This window comes from Salvelinus fontinalis, chromosome 7 (genome assembly GCF_029448725.1).
Source record: "Salvelinus fontinalis isolate EN_2023a chromosome 7, ASM2944872v1, whole genome shotgun sequence".
In the NCBI taxonomy this organism is placed as follows: domain Eukaryota; kingdom Metazoa; phylum Chordata; class Actinopteri; order Salmoniformes; family Salmonidae; genus Salvelinus; species Salvelinus fontinalis.
Window position 1 is genome coordinate 62571908 of NC_074671.1, and position 20961 is coordinate 62592868.

The following is a 20961-nucleotide window of genomic DNA, read 5'->3' on the forward strand; positions in this document are numbered from 1 at the left end:
CAAACCTCCCCCTCTCCCTCCCCCCCTCCATCCCTACCCCCCTACCCCTCTCCCACCCTCCAAACCTCCCCCTCTCCTTCTCCTTCCCTCCCTTCATCCCTATCACTTCCTGAGTTCACTAATACCAGCTGGCATAAATTAATTTGATATGAAATTCAGAGCGTTAATCTTCCAATCGGAGGAAGCGTCTGGCAGGCAGCCATGTTGGTTTTATGACAGGATTTGACAGATTACCAGATGCCCAGTCCACCTGATCTCTCTCTCTGACCCTCCTATATATCACTCTCCAAAATATCTCATTGTTACACTGTGCTGTACTGCTCTGTGTTGATGGTATATTTTCCAGTCTTGTTGACTCTCAACCATAAGTCTCATGTCTGTGGTATTATCTTGTCCTATACTAACATCTCTCATTGGTTGAGTTCCCGTCACAGCTCATCTCCCATTGGTTGTTTCCTTGCCAGGTTAGAGCCGAGGGTCAAGCTGAGGGCCAATCAGTGACAGAGAACTGTCGGAAACTCGTCAGCTTCACTTTATCAGGTCAGTTATTGTTGATTGGTAGCTTGTCTCAATCTACACTGGTCTGGTGTGATCTGCACTGCCTCCCTGTGGTTGAGATGTGTTACTGCACTTGACCTCTTGTCAAGCACTCCTTGGACCAGAGTTGTCTACTGACACCTGGTATACAGTCACTCCTGGACCAGAGTTGTCTACCAACCCCTGGTATACAGTCAGTCCTGGACCAGAGTTGCCTACAGACCCCTGGTATACAGTCAGTCCTGGACCAGAGTTGCCTACAGACCCCTGGTATACAGACACTCCTGGACCAGAGTTGCCTACCGACCCCTGGTATACAGTCACTCCTGGACCAGAGTTGCCTACCGACCCCTGGTATACAGCCACCCCTGGACCAGAGTTGCCTACAGACCCCTGGTATACAGTCACTCCTGGACCAGAGTTGCCTACTGACCCCTGGTATACAGTCACTCCTGGACCAGAGTTGTCTACCGACCCCTGGTATACAGTCACTCCTGGACCAAAGTTGCCTACTGACCCCTGGTATACAGTCACTCCTGGACCAGAGTTGTCTACCGACCCCTGGTATACAGTCACTCCTGGACCAGAGTTGCCTACCGACCCCTGGTATACAGACACTCCTGGACCAGAGTTGTCTACCGACCCCTGGTATACAGTCACTCCTGGACCAGAGTTGTCTACCGACCCCTGGTATACAGCCACCCCTGGTATACAGTCACTCCTGGACCAGAGTTGTCTACCGACCCCTGGTATACAGTCACTCCTGGACCAGAGTTGTCTACCGACCCCTGGTATACAGTCACGCCTGGACCAGAGTTGTCTACCGACCCCTGGTATACAGACACTCCTGGACCAGAGTTGTCTACCGACCCCTGGTATACAGCCACCCCTGGTATACAGTCACTCCTGGACCAGAGTTGTCTACTGACCCCTGGTATACAGTCACTCCTGGACCAGAGTTGTCTACCGACCCCTGGTATACAGTCACTCCTGGACCAGAGTTGTCTACCGACCCCTGGTATACAGTCACTCCTGGACCAGAGTTGTCTACCGACCCCTGGTATACAGACACTCCTGGACCAGAGTTGCCTACCGACCCCTGGTATACAGTCACTCCTGGACCAGAGTTGTCTACCGACCCCTGGTATACAGTCACTCCTGGACCAGAGTTGTCTACCGACCCCTGGTATACAGCCACCCCTGGTATACAGTCACTCCTGGACCAGAGTTGTCAACCGACCCCTGGTATACAGTCACTCCTGGACCAGAGTTGTCTACCGACCCCTGGTATACAGTTACTCCTGGACCAGAGTTGTCAACCGACCCCTGGTATACAGTCACTCCTGGACCAGAGTTGTCTACCGACCCCTGGTATACAGTCACTCCTGGACCAGAGTTGTCTACCAACCCCTGGTATACAGTCAGTCCTGGACCAGAGTTGCCTACAGACCCCTGGTATACAGTCAGTCCTGGACCAGAGTTGCCTACAGACCCCTGGTATACAGACACTCCTGGACCAGAGTTGCCTACCGACCCCTGGTATACAGTCACTCCTGGACCAGAGTTGCCTACCGACCCCTGGTATACAGCCACCCCTGGACCAGAGTTGCCTACAGACCCCTGGTATACAGTCACTCCTGGACCAGAGTTGCCTACTGACCCCTGGTATACAGTCACTCCTGGACCAGAGTTGTCTACCGACCCCTGGTATACAGTCACTCCTGGACCAAAGTTGCCTACTGACCCCTGGTATACAGTCACTCCTGGACCAGAGTTGTCTACCGACCCCTGGTATACAGTCACTCCTGGACCAGAGTTGCCTACCGACCCCTGGTATACAGACACTCCTGGACCAGAGTTGTCTACCGACCCCTGGTATACAGTCACTCCTGGACCAGAGTTGTCTACCGACCCCTGGTATACATACAGTCACTCCTGGACCAGAGTTGCCTACCGACCCCTGGTATACAGGCCCTCCTGGACCAGAGTTGTCTACCGACCCCTGGTATACAGTCACTCCTGGACCAGAGTTGCCTACCGACCCCTGGTATACAGACACTCCTGGACCAGAGTTGTCTACCGACCCCTGGTATACAGGCCCTCCTGGACCAGAGTTGTCTACCGACCCCTGGTATACAGTCACTCCTGGACCAGAGTTGCCTACCGACCCCTGGTATACAGTCACTCCTGGACCAGAGTTGTCTACCGACCCCTGGTATACAGACACTCCTGGACCAGAGTTGTCTACCGACCCCTGGTATACAGCCACCCCTGGACCAGAGTTGTCTACCGACCCCTGGTATACAGGCCCTCCTGGACCAGAGTTGTCTACCGACCCCTGGTATACAGGCCCTCCTGGACCAGAGTTGTCTACCGACCCCTGGTATACAGTCACTCCTGGACCAGAGTTGTCTACCGACCCCTGGTATACAGGCCCTCCTGGACCAGAGTTGTCTACCGACCCCTGGTATACATTATGAAGTAGAGCTCTCTCTGAGTCTCTCTGTAGAGATCCTATTGTGTTTAAAATAAATTTATTATTTCATTATTCTGTGTGTGTATATTGTATAACTCCACAGCTGTATCTGTGTAGATACCTATGAGCTTTATATATTTACAGTATATTTACGGTATATTTACAGTAAATTTACAGTATACATGGTATGTGTCTTTCTCTATAGATATCCGTGCGTTGGGTCTGAAGAAGGGGATGTTCTTTAACCCTGACCCCTACCTGAAGATGTCCATCCACCCTGGGAAGAAGAGTGGCTTCCCCACCTTCACCCACCACGGACAGGAGCGCCGCTCCGCCATCATATCTAACACCACCAACCCTGTCTGGCCCGGAGAGGTGATACACACACACACACAGACACAGACACAGACACAGACACAGACACAGACACAGACACAGACACAGACACACACACACACACACACACACACACACACACACACACACACACACACACACACACACACACACACACACACACACACACACACACACACACGGACACACACACACACGGACACACACAGACACACACACACACAGACACACACACACACACACATATCCAGGCAAACACACACACACACACACACACACACAGACACACACACACACACACACACACACACACACACACACACACACACACACACACACACACACACACACACACACACACACACACACACACACACACACACATCCAGGCAAACAGGCACAAACGCTAGAGCGCAAACACATATTCTCACACACACATATATATACACTGTAAAATAATGCTTTCCAATTCTCTCTCTCTCTCTCTGTCAGAAGTACACGTTTGTGGCTCTGATGACGGATGTCTTGGAAATCGAGGTGAAGGATAAGTTTTCTAAAAGCCGACCAATCATCAAGCGCTTCCTGGGTCAGCTGACCATCCCAGTGCAGAGGCTGCTAGAGAGACCTAATGCAGAGTGAGTCAACTGGAAACCACAACACACACACACTCAGAGATACATTTCTTACCGGCATCAGCACTGTCCTTAGTAACTAGACCTTATTTAATCAATAGTAATCATTGTAACGTTTAAATAACCATGTATTGGTCATGTTGACCTACAGCTGAGTCTGAATGGTTTGTAATGTGTGTTTATATCCACAGGGACCAGCCGCTAAGCTATGCCCTGTGTCGTCGTCTGCCCACGGACCATGTGAGCGGCCAGCTGCAGTTCAGAGTGGACATGACCTCTGGACATGACGGTAAGGACATGACCTCTGGACATGACGGTAAGGACATGACGGTAAGGACATGACCTCTGGACATGACGGTAAATGACCTCTGGACATGACGGTAAGGGCATGACCTCTGGACATGACGGTAAGGACATGGGAGAGGGTGCATGGCAGTAAGGACATGATGGTAAGGACATGACAGTAAGGGCATTGCAGTAAGGACATGGGAGAGGACATGGGAGAGGGCATGGCAGTAAGGACATGGGAGAGGGCATGGCAGTAAGGACATGGGAGAGGACATGGGAGAGGGCATGGCAGTAAGGACATGGGAGAGGGCATGGCAGTAAGGACATGGGAGAGGGCATGGGAGAGGGCATGGCAGTAAGGACATGGAAGAGGACATGGGAGAGGGCATGGGAGTAAGGACATGGGAGAGGACATGGGAGAGGGCATGGCAGTAAGGACATGGGAGAGGGCATGGCAGTAAGGACATGGGAGAGGGCATGGCAGTAAAGACATGGGAGAGGGCATGGCAGTAAGGACATGGAAGCGGGCATGGCAGTAAGGACATGGGAGAGGGCATGGCAGTAAGGACATGGGAGCGGGCATGGGAGAGGGCATGGCAGTAAGGGCATGGGAGAGGGCATGGCAGTAAGGGCATGATGGTAAGGACATGGGAGAGGGCATGACAGTAAGGGCATGGGAATAAGGACATGGGAGAGGGCATGGCAGTAAGGACATGGGAGCGGGCATGGCAGTAAGGACATGATGGTAAGGACATGGGAGAGGGCATGGCAGTAAGGACATGGGAGAGGGCATGGGAGAGGGCATGGCAGTAAGGACATGGGAGAGGGCAGGGGAGAGGGCATGGCAGTAAGGACATGGGAGAGGGCAGGGGAGAGGGCATGGCAGTAAGGACATGGGAGAGGGCAGGGGAGAGGGCATGACAGAAGGACATACTAAAGTAATAACATCTGAGAGGGAGAGGCTTTGTGTTGATCCGCTTATGTTAGACTGATTATATATATTTGGATTAAAGCGTCTGCTAAATTACATATTATATTCATGACTTTTGAATGTCACACACCCATCAACTAAATGCTGTGTGTGAGTTTTAAAGGTAAACCTGTTTTCTCCTTCCCTTCCTTCCCTGCCTCCCTCCCTGACAGACGGCTCTCCTGATGCCATGGGTTCCATCTTGGGTTTGTCAGTGAACGGGGACCCTGGGAGCCCCTCTGACGATGAAGACCCCCAGCCTTCCTCCAGGGCCCGGGGCCCCTCTCCTACAGGTTCCTACTCCTCCCTGCTCAACGGAGAGGTCCACAGGGATGGAGACGGTGTCTGGAGTGGCGCCCGGGGGGCGGGAGGCGAGCTAGACGTCCTGGGTAAAAGTCCTAAAGCTGTGTTGTCTTTATGATTGTCTGTATGTCTGATGTAACTGTCATACTGTTAGTATGTTTCATGTAACCGTCATACTGTTAGTATGTTTCATGTAACTGTCATACTGTTAGTATGTTTCATGTAACTGTTATACTGTTAGTATGTCTCATGTAACCTTAGTACTGTTAGTATGTTTCATGTAACCGTCATACTGTTAGTATGTTTCATGTAATTGTCATACTGTTAGTATGTTTCATGTAACTGTCATACTGTTAGTATGTTTCATGTAACTGTCATACTGTTAGTATGTTTCATGTAATTGTCATACTGTTAGTATGTTTCATGTAACCGCCATACTGTTAGTATGTTTCATGTAACCGTCGTACTGTTAGTATGTTTCATGTAACCGTCATACTGTTAGTATGTTTCATGTAACCGTCATACTGTTAGTATGTTTCATGTAACTGTTATACTGTTAGTATGTTTCATGTAACCGTCATACTGTTAGTATGTTTCATGTAACCTTCGTACTGTTAGTATGTTTCATGTAACTGTCATACTGTTAGTATGTTTCATGTAATTGTCATACTGTTAGTATGTTTCATGTAACCATCATACTGTTAGTATGTTTCGTGTAACCGTCATACTGTTAGTGTGTTTCATGTAACTGTCATACTGTTAGTATGTTTCATGTAACCGTCATACTGTTAGTATGTTTCATGTAACTGTTATACTGTTAGTATGTTTCATGTAACCGTCATACTGTTAGTATGTTTCATGTAACCTTCGTACTGTTAGTATGTTTCATGTAACTGTCATACTGTTAGTATGTTTCATGTAATTGTCATACTGTTAGTATGTTTCATGTAACCGTCATACTGTTAGTATGTTTCGTGTAACCGTCATACTGTTAGTGTGTTTCATGTAACTGTCATACTGTTAGTATGTTTCATGTAACCGTCGTACTGTTAGTATGTTTCATGTAACCGTCATACTGTTAGTATGTTTCATGTAACCGTCATACTGTTAGTATGTTTCATGTAACTGTTAGTATGTTTCATGTAACTGTTAGTATGTTTCATGTAACTGTCATACTGTTAGTTCATGTAACTGTCATACTGTTAGTATGTTTCATGTAACTGTCATACTGTTAGTATGTTTCATGTAATTGTCATACTGTTAGTATGTTTCATGTAACCGTCATACTGTTAGTATGTTTCGTGTAACCGTCATACTGTTAGTGTGTTTCATGTAACTGTCATACTGTTAGTATGTTTCATGTAACCGTCGTACTGTTAGTATGTTTCATGTAACCGTCATACTGTTAGTATGTTTCATGTAACCGTCATACTGTTAGTATGTTTCATGTAACTGTTAGTATGTTTCATGTAACTGTTAGTATGTTTCATGTAACTGTCATACTATTAGTTCATGTAACTGTCATACTGTTAGTATGTTTCATGTAACCGTCATACTGTTAGTATGTTTCATGTAACCGTCATACTGTTAGTATGTTTCATGTAACCGTCATACTGTTAGTTCATGTAACTGTCATACTGTTAGTATGTTTCATGTAACTGTCATACTGTTAGTATGTTTCATGTAACTGTCATACTGTTAGTATGTTTCATGTAACTGTCATACTGTTAGTATGTTTCATGTAACTGTCGTACTGTTAGTATGTTTCATGTAACCGTCATACTGTTAGTATGTTTCATGTAACCGTCATACTGTTAGTATGTTTCATGTAACCGTCATACTGTTAGTTCATGTAACTGTCATACTGTTAGTATGTTTCATGTAACTGTCATACTGTTAGTATGTTTCATGTAACTGTCATACTGTTAGTATGTTTCATGTAACTGTCATACTGTTAGTATGTGTCATGTAACCGTCATACTGTTAGTATGTTTCATGTAACCGTCACACTGTTAGTATGTTTCATGTAACCGTCATACTGTTAGTATGTTTCATGTAACTGTCATACTGTTAGTTCATGTAACCGTCATACTGTTAGTATGTTTCATGTAACCGTCATACTGTTAGTATGTTTCATGTAACTGTCGTACTGTTAGTATGTTTCATGTAACCGCCATACTGTTAGTATGTTTCATGTAACCGTCATACTGTTAGTATGTTTCATGTAACCGTCATACTGTTAGTATGTTTCATGTAATCGTCATACTGTTAGTATGTTTCATGTAACCGTCATACTGTTAGTATGTTTCATGTAACTGTCGTACTGTTAGTATGTTTCATGTAACTGTCGTACTGTTAGTATGTTTCATGTAACCGTCATACTGTTAGTATGTTTCATGTAACTGTTAGTATGTTTCATGTAACTGTCGTACTGTTAGTATGTTTCATGTAACCGCCATACTGTTAGTATGTTTCATGTAACCGTCGTACTGTTAGTATGTTTCATGTAACCGCCATACTGTTAGTATGTTTCATGTAACCGTCATACTGTTAGTATGTTTCATGTAACCGTCATACTATTAGTATGTTTCATGTAACCGTCATACTGTTAGTATGTTTCATGTAACCGTCATACTGTTAGTGTGTTTCGTGTAACCGTCATACTGTTAGTATGTTTCATGTAACTGTCGTACTGTTAGTATGTTTCATGTAACCGTCATACTGTTAGTATGTTTCATGTAACCGTCATACTGTTAGTATGTTTCATGTAACTGTTAGTATGTTTCATGTAACTGTTAGTATGTTTCATGTAACTGTCATACTGTTAGTTCATGTAACTGTCATACTGTTAGTATGTTTCATGTAACCGTCATACTGTTAGTATGTTTCATGTAACCGTCATACTGTTAGTATGTTTCATGTAACTGTCATACTGTTAGTATGTTTCATGTAACTGTCGTACTGTTAGTATGTTTCATGTAACCGTCATACTGTTAGTATGTTTCATGTAACTGTTAGTATGTTTCATGTAACTGTCGTACTGTTAGTATGTTTCATGTAACTGTCGTACTGTTAGTATGTTTCATGTAACCATCATACTGTTAGTATGTTTCATGTAACCGCCATACTGTTAGTATGTTTCATGTAACCGTCATACTGTTAGTATGTTTCATGTAACCGTCATACTGTTAGTATGTTTCATGTAACTGTCGTACTGTTAGTATGTTTCATGTAACCGTCATACTGTTAGTATGTTTCATGTAACCGTCATACTGTTACTATGTTTCATGTAACCGTCATACTGTTAGTACGTTTCATGTAACTTATACTGTTAGTATGTTTCATGTAACTGTTATACTGTTAGTATGTTTCATGTAACCGTCATACTATTAGTATGTTTCATGTAACCGTCATACTGTTAGTATGTTTCATGTAACCTTCATACTGTTAGTATGTTTCATGTAACCGTCATACTATTAGTATGTTTCATGTAACTTATACTGTTAGTATGTTTCATGTAACTTATACTGTTAGTATGTTTCATGTAACTGTTATACTGTTAGTATGTTTCATGTAACCGTCATACTATTAGTATGTTTCATGTAACTATCATACTGTTAGTATGTTTCATGTAACCGTCATACTATTAGTATGTTTCATGTAACCGTCATACTGTTAGTATGTTTCATGTAACCGTCATACTATTAGTATGTTTCATGTAACCGTCATACTATTAGTATGTTTCATGTAACCGTCATACTATTAGTATGTTTCATGTAACTGTCATACTGTTAGTATGTTTCATGTAACCGTCATACTATTAGTATGTTTCATGTAACTATCATACTGTTAGTATGTTTCATGTAACCATCATACTATTAGTATGTTTCATGTAACCTTCATACTATTAGTATGTTTCATGTAACCTTCATACTGTTAGTATGTTTCATGTAACCGTCATACTATTAGTATGTTTCATGTAACCGTCATACTATTAGTATGTTTCATGTAACCGTCATACTATTAGTATGTTTCATGTAACCGTCATACTGTTAGTATGTTTCATGTAACCGTCATACTATTAGAATGTTTCATGTAACCGTCATACTATTAGTATGTTTCATGTATCCTTCATACTGTTTGTATGTTTCATGTAACCGTCATACTGTTAGTATGTTTCATGTAACCGTCATACTATTAGTATGTTTCATGTAACCGTCATACTATTAGTATGTTTCATGTAACCATCATACTGTTAGTATGTTTCATGTAACCGTCATACTATTAGTATGTTTCATGTAACCGTCATACTGTTAGTATGTTTCATGTAACCGTCATACTATTAGTATGTTTCATGTAACCGTCATACTATTAGTATGTTTCATGTAACCGTCATACTATTAGTATGTTTCATGTAACCGTCATACTGTTAGTATGTTTCATGTAACCGTCATACTATTAGAATGTTTCATGTAACCGTCATACTATTAGTATGTTTCATGTATCCTTCATACTGTTTGTATGTTTCATGTAACCGTCATACTGTTAGTATGTTTCATGTAACCGTCATACTATTAGTATGTTTCATGTAACCGTCATACTGTTAGTATGTTTCATGTAACCGTCATACTATTAGTATGTTTCATGTAACCATCATACTGTTAGTATGTTTCATGTAACCGTCATACTATTAGTATGTTTCATGTAACCGTCATACTGTTAGTATGTTTCATGTAACCGTCATACTATTAGTATGTTTCATGTAACCGTCATACTATTAGTATGTTTCATGTAACCGTCATACTATTAGTATGTTTCATGTAACCGTCATACTGTTAGTATGTTTCATGTAACCGTCATACTATTAGAATGTTTCATGTAACCGTCATACTATTAGTATGTTTCATGTATCCTTCATACTGTTTGTATGTTTCATGTAACCGTCATACTGTTAGTATGTTTCATGTAACCGTCATACTATTAGTATGTTTCATGTAACCGTCATACTGTTAGTATGTTTCATGTAACCGTCATACTATTAGTATGTTTCATGTAACCATCATACTGTTAGTATGTTTCATGTAACCATCATACTGTTAGTATGTTTCATGTAACCATCATACTGTTAGTATGTTTCATGTAACCGTCATACTGTTAGTATGTTTCATGTAACCGTCATACTATTAGTATGTTTCATGTAACCTTCATAATGTTAGTATGTTTCATGTAACCGTCATACTATTAGTATGTTTCATGTAACCGTCATACTATTAGTATGTTTCATGTAACCATCATACTATTAGTATGTTTCATGTAACCGTCATACTGTTAGTATGTTTCATGTAACCGTCATACTATTAGTATATTTCATGTAACCGTCATACTATTAGTATGTTTCATGTAACCGTCATACTGTTAGTATGTTTCATGTAACCGTCATACTGTTAGTATGTTTCATGTAACCGTCATACTGTTAGTATGTTTCATGTAACCGTCATAATATTAGTATGTTTCATGTAACTGTCATACTATTAGTATGTTTCATGTAACCATCATACTGTTAGTATGTTTCATGTAACCGTCATACTATTAGTATGTTTCATGTAACCGTCATACTGTTAGTATGTTTCATGTAACCGTCATACTATTAGTATGTTTCATGTAAACTTCATAATGTTAGTATGTTTCATGTAACCTTCATAATGTTAGTATGTTTCATGTAACCGTCATACTATTAGTATGTTTCATGTAACCGTCATACTATTAGTATGTTTCATGTAACCGTCATACTATTAGTATGTTTCATGTAACCGTCATACTGTTAGTATGTTTCATGTAACCGTCATACTGTTAGTATGTTTCATGTAACCGTCATACTGTTAGTATGTTTCATGTAACCGTCATAATATTAGTATGTTTCATGTAACTGTCATACTATTAGTATGTTTCATGTAACTGTTATACTGTTAGTATGTTTCATGTAACCGTCATACTGTTAGTATGTTTCATGTAACCGTCATACTATTAGTATGTTTCATGTAACTGTCTACAGGTAATTTCTCTTTCTGTTGGTGTTTTTTAATGATTTCTGTACGTAAAGTACATTTCTGTGAACAACAGACAATAAAAGTATATCTAATCTAATCTAACTAGGATTGGCAATCCCGGGCGGCCACACCCATCGACAGGCATCCCTCAACGACTACCTGGATGCCATTGAAGCTCCTAAGGGCCCGGGAGAGCGGCCCCTGGGCGCGACGTCACCCAAGCTGAGGTCCAGTTTCCCCACGAACACACGACTCAGCGCCATGCTGCATATAGACTCTGATGAAGACGAGGAGGCAGGGCCGCCCAGGGACCATCCACCACATGACAGGAAGCCCTTGCTGCCACTGACCAATGGTGTTCAGGCTGGGCTTGGAAAGGGAGCTGCCTCTTCAGAACAGGGCCTGGGGAAACAAGAGAAAGAGGGGACAGAGGCAAATAGGGGAGAGGTTGAGGGAGCACAGGGGACAAAAGCTGGGACAGGGGTTGGAGATGGACCTGGAGATGAAGCTGGGGATGGGGCTGGATCTGGAGATGGAGCTGGAGATGGGGATGGAGCTGGAGATGGGGCTGTATTTGGGGCTGGGTCTGGAGCTGGGGATGGGGCTGTATTTGGGGCTGGGTCTGGAGCTGGGGATGGGGCTGGATCTGGGGATGGGGCTGGATCTGGGGATAGAGCTGGAGATGGGGCTGGATCTGAGGATAGAGCTGGAGATGGGGATGGAGCTGAGGCTGGATCTGGGGAGGGGGATGGGGCTGGAACTGGGGATAGGGCTGGATCTGGGGATGGAGATGGAGATGGGGCTGGATCTGGGGATGGGGCTGGATCTGGGGATAGAGCTGGAGATGGGGCTGTATCTGGAGCTGGGGTTGGAGTTGCAGTTGAAGCGAGGACTGGAGCTGGATCCATGGCTGTGGTTGGATCTCTAACTGTAGCCAGACCTGGGGTTGGAGCTGAGGCCAGACCTGGATCTGTGGTTGGTCCTGGGGCTGGAGCTCCTCTATCTCCAATACCTGAGACGAATACTGCAGTGCAGGGGGTGTCAGAGGACGCTGTGGCAGCCAGGACTAAGGCCAGCCAGCAACCAACAATCTCAGGGACCACAGCAGCCCAGGGGCCCCTCAGGAACTCACTGCCTGCTGTTCTGAAGACATCCACTACTCAGGTGAGTGGTGCTGTCAGACTAGGGTCTGGGCAGGTCCACCATCTAACAGAAAGCTCTACCACATGTATATTACTGTACATTTCAACTTTAGGTTCATCTAAATGTTTTCATATCTTAGTGATGAAGGCTAAATGCCAAAACCAAGTTTAACAATAAAGAATACTTTGCTCTATTTTCAGAAGGAAAAGGAAATGGCGCCCAAGGCTGAGGAGGAAGGGTCGGAGTCATCCAGTGAAGGAGCAAGTGCCATCGCAGCCCCCCCGACGACCAGTAGCGTTGCCGACCAGGGGGGCGGGGCCTCTGATGTCACAGGAGCAAGGACCGCCGGCGCAGCAGCCAATGAGGAAGACGAGGGTGGGGAGATCTGGCAGAGGAGGTCCATGCAGGCGTCTGGAGGCGTGTCTCAGGAGGAGGGGGCGCGGTCTTCTGAGGCCAGCGGGCCAATCGACTCTCCTCAGAGTGTCTCTGAGGAGGGCAGAGAGGCAGGAGGTGAGAGACAGGACACAGCAACCCAGTATCACACAAATTGCTTATTGGAAATTCATGACAGGCACAAAGTAAAAGTACACAAATGTGTGTGTGCAGTACACGATTTTGTATACAGTGTATTTCAATCCCAGATAAAAACAGTAAATTACTTACGTTAGGTCTTCAGAGGCATGTTTGGAATGTTCAGCTGGACACGTGTTCATGGTCCTTCCATAGAGGTTGATGTGCATCTACACTATCTTCTGTGATGTTTTGTCCAGAGGGATGTTTCTGCTCCATGGTCATACAGTACAGTACCACTGTGAGGGATTGACCCGGTTCAGGACTAGGAAAGAAACATGAAAAGCTCCTTAAATCCTCTAAACGGATCTTTGGAAAATGAACAAAAGAACAAAAGGATTAAAAAACGGGGAAAAAACTGTATTATTCACTTGACGTTTATTAACTTTGATTGTTGTCAGATTATGTCTTTCCCTCTGGTTTGCATGACACAGTGAGGTTTTAATGTGTGTTTGAGTGTGCGCTCGTGTGTTTAATCTGTATTCTATTCAGGGGCCACAGTGTGTTTTAATGTCTTCCTCTCTCCTCGTATTGTCCAGGGGCCACAGTGTGTTTTAATGTCTTCCTCTCTCCTCATATTGTCCAGGGGCCACAGTGTGTTTTAATGTCTTCCTCTCTCCTCGTATTGTTCAGGGGCCACAGTGTGTTTTAATGTCTTCCTCTCTCCTCATCTTGTCCAGGGGCCACAGTGTGTTTTAATGTCTTCCTCTCTCCTCATCTTGTCCAGGGGCCACAGTGTGTTTTAATGTCTTCCTCTCTCCTCATATTGTCCAGGGGCCACAGTGTCTTTTAATGTCTTCCTCTCTCCTCATCTTGTCCAGGGGCCAGAGTGTGTTTAAAGATCTTCCTCTCTCCTCATCTTCTTCAGGGGCCACAGCTCAAGTCAACGGTCACCAGTCCGTCCGCTCCCTGCCCTCTGTCCGTCACGACGTTGGTCGCTACCAGAGAGTAGATGAGCCCCTTCCTCCCAGTGAGTAGAGTGTGTTTCTGAGGGAGGAAGATGAGCAGAGTGTGTTTCTGAGGGAGGAAGATGAGTAGAGTGTGTTTCTGAGGGAGGAAGATGAGTAGAGTGTGTTTCTGAGGGAGGAAGATGAGGAGAGTGTGTTTCTGAGGGAGGAAGATGAGTAGAGTGTGTTTCTGAGGGAGGAAGATGAGTAGAGTGTGTTTCTGAGGAAGGAAGAGAAAGATAGAGATCCTGATCATGACACATAATCTGACATCTGACATGGTAGAATTTATACAATTAGTAGTAATATTAGAATTAGTGGTTGACTTTTTCAGTTTGTGTCACTGAGTGTACAAAACATTAGGAACACCTTCATGATATTTGCAACCCCTTTTGCCCTCAGAACAGCCTCAATTCATCGGGGCATGGACTTGACAAGGTGTCGAAAGCGTTCCACAGAGATGCTGACCCATGTTGACGCCAATGAAACTGTTGAGTGTGAAAACCCCAGCAGCTTTGCAGTTCTTGACACATTCCAACCAATGCGCCTGGCACCTACTACCATACCCCGTTCAAAGGCACTTAAATCGTTTGTCTTGCCCATTCTCCCTCTGAATGGCACATACACAATCCATGTCTCAATTGTCTTAAGGCTTATAAATCCTTCTGTAACCCGTCTCCTCCCCTTCATCTACACTGATTGAAGTAGATTTAACAAGTGACATCAATAAAGGATCATAGCTTCAACCTGGATTCACCTGGTCAGTCTATGTCAAGGAAAGAGCAGGTGTGCCTAATGTTTTGTCCACTCAGTGCATATGATATATCTGCCTTGCTGACTGGGAGGCCCGTTAGACAGTCACAGTCATGTGTTAACACAGCTGTGTGTGTGTTTCAGACTGGGAGGCCCGTATAGACAGTCACAGTCGTGTGTTCTACGTGGACCATGTGAACCGCACCACCACCTGGCAGAGACCCACCGCTCCTCCAGCACCGCAGCTCCTCCAGAGGTCCAACAGCATACAGCAGATGGAGCAACTCAACCGCAGGTTAGAACCAGCACACACACTGATCATGTATCTAGACACAGACACACACACACTGATCATGTATCTAGACACACACACACACACACACTGATCATGTATCTAGACACACACACACTGGTCATGTATCTAGACACACACACACACACTGATCATGTATCTAGACACAGACACACACACACTGATCATGTATCTAGACACACACACACACACACACTGATCATGTATCTAGACACACACACACACACACTGATCATGTATCTAGACACACACACATGCAGAACACACACACACACACACACACACACACACACACACAGAACACACACACACACACACACAGAACACACACACACTCACATGCAGAACACACACTCACACACACATGCAGAACACACACACACTCACATGCAGAACACACACACACACACACACACACACACACACACACACACACACACACACACACACACACACACACACACACACACACACACACACACACACACACACACACACTTCTCTCTCTATAGAGTTTGTGTTACAGTTTAGTGGCATTGCTTCTGTGTTCAGGTATCAGAGTATACGCAGGACGATGACCAATGAGAGAACAGCAGAGGAGCTGACAGCTCCGCCCGAGGTGCCCACCGACGACACTGACCACCACACTATCCCAGGTACCCAGGCTTGCAGTGCATTCTGGTCGCTGTAGTCAACTAAAGCTTGACAATAGGCCTCTAGACTTTCACTAGCCAGTATTCTGCTTGTTTAGGCTGGTTTATACTAAAACTAAACCCGGCTCTTGTTAAAGCTTTTCAAATTAATTTGTTTGATTATTAACTTGTTGTGTGTGTCTGTGTCTGTGTGTGTCTGTGTCTCTGTGTCTCTGTGTCTGTGTGTGTGTGTCTGTCTGTCTGTCTGTCTGTCTGTGTGTGTTGTCAGAGTATCGTCGTGATGGTGTGGTGGCTCCAGATAGCTCTCGTTCTCGTCTCAGTCTGCTCCTCCAGTCTCCCAGCGCCAAGTTCCTGACCAGCCCAGACTTCTTCACCGTGCTGCATTCCAACCCTGTATGTTACACACACACACACACACACACACACACACACACACACACACACACACACACACACACACACACACACACACACACACACACACACACACACACACACACACACACACACCTATATCCCCTTACTGCTTGATCAGTTCATTTCTATGACCTATATTTCTACTATTACAGAACTGTAGCTATATTTAAACTGTCACATCAGTCGTTCATCACTTTACAATACTACCCTCCTCTCCTCCCATCACCTCTATTCTACTCTTCTCTCTTCTCCCACCCTCCTCCCTCCCTTCTCCTCCCCGTCCACTCCTCTTCTCTTCTGTCCCACCCTCCTCTCTTATCCCACCCTCCTCTCTTATCCCACCCTCCTCTCCTACCCTCCTCTCCTCCCATCACCTCTACTCTACTCTTCTCAACTCCCCCACCCTCCTCTCCTCTCCCACCTTCCTCTCCCACCCTCCTCTCCTCTCCCACCCTCCTCTCCTCTCCCACCCTCCTCTCCTATCCCACCCTCGTCTCCTATCCCACCCTCGTCTCCTATCCCACCCTCCTCTCCTCTCCCACCCTCCTCTCCTCTCCCACCCTCCTCTCCTATCCCACCCTCGTCTCCTATCCCACCCTCGTCTCCAATCCCACCCTCGTCTCCAATCCCACCCTCGTCTCCAATCCCACCCTCGTCTCCTATCCCACCCTCGTCTCCTATCCCACCCTCCTCTCCCACCCTCGTCTCCTATCCCACCCTCGTCTCCTCTCCCACCCTCCTCTCCTATCCCACCCTCCTCTCCTATCCCACCCTCCTCTCCTATCCCACCCTCGTCTCCTATCCCACCCTCGTCTCCAATCCCACCCTCGTCTCCAATCCCACCCTCGTCTCCTATCCCACCCTCGTCTCCTATCCCACCCTCGTCTCCTATCCCACCCTCCTCTCCCACCCTCCTCTCCTCTCCTATCCCACCCTCCTCTCCTCTCCTACCCTCCTTTCCTATCCTACCCTCCTCTCCTATCCCACCCTCCTCTTCTTCCCTCCTCTCCTATCCCACCCTCCTCTCCTATCCCACCCTCCTCTCCTATCCTACCCTCCTCTCCTATCCTACCCTCCTCTCCTATGCCACCCTCCTCTTCTTCCCTCCTCTCCTATCCCACCCTCCTCTCCCTCTCCACTCCTCTTCTCTCCCACCCTCCTCTCCTATCCCACCCTCATCTCCTATCCCACCCTCCTCTCCCACCCTCCTCTCCTCTCCTATCCCACCCTCCTTTCCTCTCCTACCCTTCTTTCCTATCCTACCCTCTTCCCCTCTCCTCCCCTCTTCTCTCCTCTCCCACCCTCCTCCCCCTTCTCTTCTCTTCTCTCCTCTCCCACCCTCCTATCCTCTTCTCTCCCCCTCCACCCCTTCTCTCCTCTCCCCCCCTCCCCCCCTTCGCTTCTCTCCTCTTCTCTCCCCCTCCTCCCCTCCTCTCCTCTCCCCCCACCCTCCTCTGCTCTCCCCCCACCCTCCTCTGCTCTGCCCACTCCTCCCCTCCTCTTCTCTCATCTCCCACCCCCTTACCCCTCTCCAATCTTCGTCCCTCCTCTCCTCTCCCACCCTCCTCTCCTCTCCCACCCTCCTCTCCTCTTCTCTTGTTGTCTCCCCAGAGTGCCTACCGCATGTTTACAGGTAACACCTGCCTGAAACACATGATCAGTAAGGTGCGTCGGGACACGCATCACTATGAGCGCTACCAGCACAACAGAGACCTGGTGGTTTTCCTCAACATGTTCTCCAACAAACAGCTGGAGCTGCCCCGTGGCTGGGAGCTGAAGCACGACCACACTGGCAAGGTACAGACACACACACACCACACACACACACACACACACACACACACACACACACACACACACACACACACACACACACACACACACACACACACACACACACACACACACACACACACACACACACACACACACACACACACACACACACACACACACACACACACACACACACACACAGGTATAGAGGGAGCTCTTTTCTTCTTATCTTCTCCATCTCTCTCTCTCTCTTTCTCTCTCTCTTTCTCTCTCTCCCTCTCTGTCTCTCTCTCTGTCTCTCTCTCTGTCTCTCTCTCTCTCTCCCTCTCTGTCTCTCTCTCTGTCTCTCTCTCTGTCTCTCTCTCTGTCTCTCTCTCCGTCTGTCTCTCTCTCTCTCTCTCTCTTTCTCTCCCTCTCTCCCTCTCTGTCACTCTCTCTGTCTGTCTCTCTGTCTGTCTCTGTCTGTCTCTCTGTCTTTCTCCCTCTCTGTCCCTCTCACTGTCTCTCTCTGTCTCTGTCCCTCTCTCTGTCTCTCGGTTTACCAATGACCCTAACCTCTCCACGTCTCATTCTGTCTCTCTCTCTACAGCCTTTCTTTGTGGACCACAACTGCCGGGCCACTACGTTCATCGACCCTCGGCTCCCTCTCCAGAGCAGCACGCGTCCCAGCAGCCTCCTGGCCCACCGCCAGCACCTGACCAGACAACGCAGCCACAGCGCTGGCGAGGTCAGCCCACAACACATGGTGAGACACCACACACACACACACACACACACACACACACACACACACACACACACACACACACACATCATGGTGAGACACATGATATGTCAACTCAACCAGCTCTCTGTGCTCCAGATGGGTGAGCACCCTCGTCACTCTGGAGGAGGACCCCCTGTAATGCCCCGCCCATCCAGCACCTTCACCACGGGCAGCCGCACCCAGTACCAAGACGTAGTGCCAGTGGGTGAGTGGACACACACACACACACACACAAACAACACACACACACACACATGAACACACACACAGACACACACACATAGCTCATTCTGTCCTCGACTCCTCTTCAGCTTACAATGACAAGATAGTGGCGTTTCTACGACAACCCAACATCTTTGAGATCCTGCAGGAGAGACAGACAGAGTTTATCAGGAACCACTGGCTCAGGTCAGCAGCCTCTTCCTACACCCTTCCCTCCCTCCTACCTCCTTCCTCCCTCCTACCTCCTTCCTCCCCCTACCTCCTCCCTCCTTCCCCTACCTCCTCCCTCCTTCCCCTACCTCCTTCCTCCTCCCTCCACCCCACCTCCCTCCCTCCTCCCTCCCCCTACCTCCTCCCTCCCTCCTCCCCCTACCTCCTTCCTCCCTCCTTCCTACCCCCCCCCCCCTCACTTCACTTAGAACAGTCCCTCAAACCCTCACTACTAAATTCACTACGGTTGTCACCTCACTATACCTTCAGAGAGTGGTGAAGGCTCATTCTGTTGTGTGTTCTCCACCACAGGGAGAAGGTGCAGTTGATCCGTAATGAAGGGGCCTCTGGTCTGGCCAGGCTGTCTGGTGATGCAGACCTGGTCATCCTCCTCAGGTGAGCTACTGTCATACCTGTACCTGCCTCATACCTGTACGACCTTCATTTCAGCCAGTTTGCTATAGAAGGAAAAGAATCCTGCAGCGACAGGGAGATGTGGATAATAATTCATGGAAATGTGTCTGGGGGAATGTGACATTTCTAAGTGGAAATTTCTCCTGCAACAGGGTGATGAAATGAGGATCTGTACCTGCCTCTCAGGACTATCAGTGTATGAGAAGCTTTGTGCTTGAGACCTGTAGACTTGTGTTATCTCCCTGAGCCAATGCCTAGGCTTTAGTTCAAACCCAGTTTTGTTACTTTGCATCCTTGTAACTTTCAGTGACATTGTCTCCTCTCTCTTGGTTCTCTCTGGCAGCCTGTTTGAGGAGGAAGTGATGTCATATGTTCCGCCTCACGCCTTACTGCACCCCAGCTACTGCCAGTCCCCACGAAGCTCCCCCGTGTCCTCTCCACAGAACTCACCTGGTGAGAAGGCTTCTCTATACCTCTGTTACCATTCTGTCTTTCTCTCCCATTCTCTCTTTCGCTATTTCTCCCTCTTGTTTTCTCTCTCTCTCTCTCCTCTCTCTCTCTGTGTTTGTAGGGAGCACACACTCATCCCTCGTTCTCTGTCAAATTTTATTCCCACAGGAACACAGCGAGCTAATGCCCGTGCCCCTGCCCCCTACAAGCGAGACTTCGAAGCCAAACTGCGAAACTTCTACCGCAAACTGGAGACCAAGGGCTACGGCCAGGGCCCAGGGAAGTTAAAGTATGTAGTGGGGCCAGGGCCCAGGGAAGTTAATGTATGGAGTGGGGTTACGGCCAGGGCCCAGGGAAGTTAAAGTATGGAGTGGGGCCAGGGCCCAGGGAAGTTAAAGTATGGAGTGGGGTTACGGCCAGGGCCCAGGGAAGTTAAAGTATGGAGTGGGGCCAGGGCCCAGGGAAGTTAATGTATGGAGTGGGGCTACGGCCAGGGCCCAGGGAAGTTAAAGTATGGAGTGGGGTTACGGCCAGGGCCCAGGGAAGTTAAAGTATGGAGTGGGGCCAGGGCCCAGGGAAGTTAAAGTATGGAGTGGGGCCAGGGCCCAGGGAAGTTAAAGTATGGAGTGGGGCTATGGCCAGGGCCCAGGGAAGTTAAAGTATGTAGTGGGGAGTATTTTGTATGTAGTATGTAGTGCTTGTATTTTCATGTGTGAA

General features: G+C 46.6%; 1 protein-coding gene across 2 annotated transcripts in view; it reads left to right on the forward strand.

Annotated features, from left to right (window-relative positions):
* The window catches only part of hecw2b (HECT, C2 and WW domain containing E3 ubiquitin protein ligase 2b), an 81638-nt gene that overhangs the window by 47523 nt on the left and 13154 nt on the right, over positions 1–20961 (forward strand). The window contains exons 5-22 of one of the 2 annotated variants that reach the window (XM_055930287.1): positions 465–540; positions 3219–3388; positions 3866–4005; positions 4194–4291; positions 5434–5649; positions 11717–12774; positions 12954–13263; positions 14192–14293; positions 15168–15318; positions 15889–15992; positions 16258–16382; positions 18018–18203; positions 18772–18927; positions 19045–19153; positions 19260–19356; positions 19693–19776; positions 20138–20247; positions 20413–20533. In XM_055930287.1, the coding sequence (XP_055786262.1) occupies positions 465–540; positions 3219–3388; positions 3866–4005; positions 4194–4291; positions 5434–5649; positions 11717–12774; positions 12954–13263; positions 14192–14293; positions 15168–15318; positions 15889–15992; positions 16258–16382; positions 18018–18203; positions 18772–18927; positions 19045–19153; positions 19260–19356; positions 19693–19776; positions 20138–20247; positions 20413–20533 (3413 nt within the window). Of the gene's footprint in view, positions 1–464; positions 541–3218; positions 3389–3862; positions 4006–4193; positions 4292–5433; positions 5650–11716; positions 12775–12953; positions 13264–14191; positions 14294–15167; positions 15319–15888; positions 15993–16257; positions 16383–18017; positions 18204–18771; positions 18928–19044; positions 19154–19259; positions 19357–19692; positions 19777–20137; positions 20248–20412; positions 20534–20961 lie in introns of both variants that reach the window. The other variant, XM_055930286.1, reaches the window with a different exon arrangement.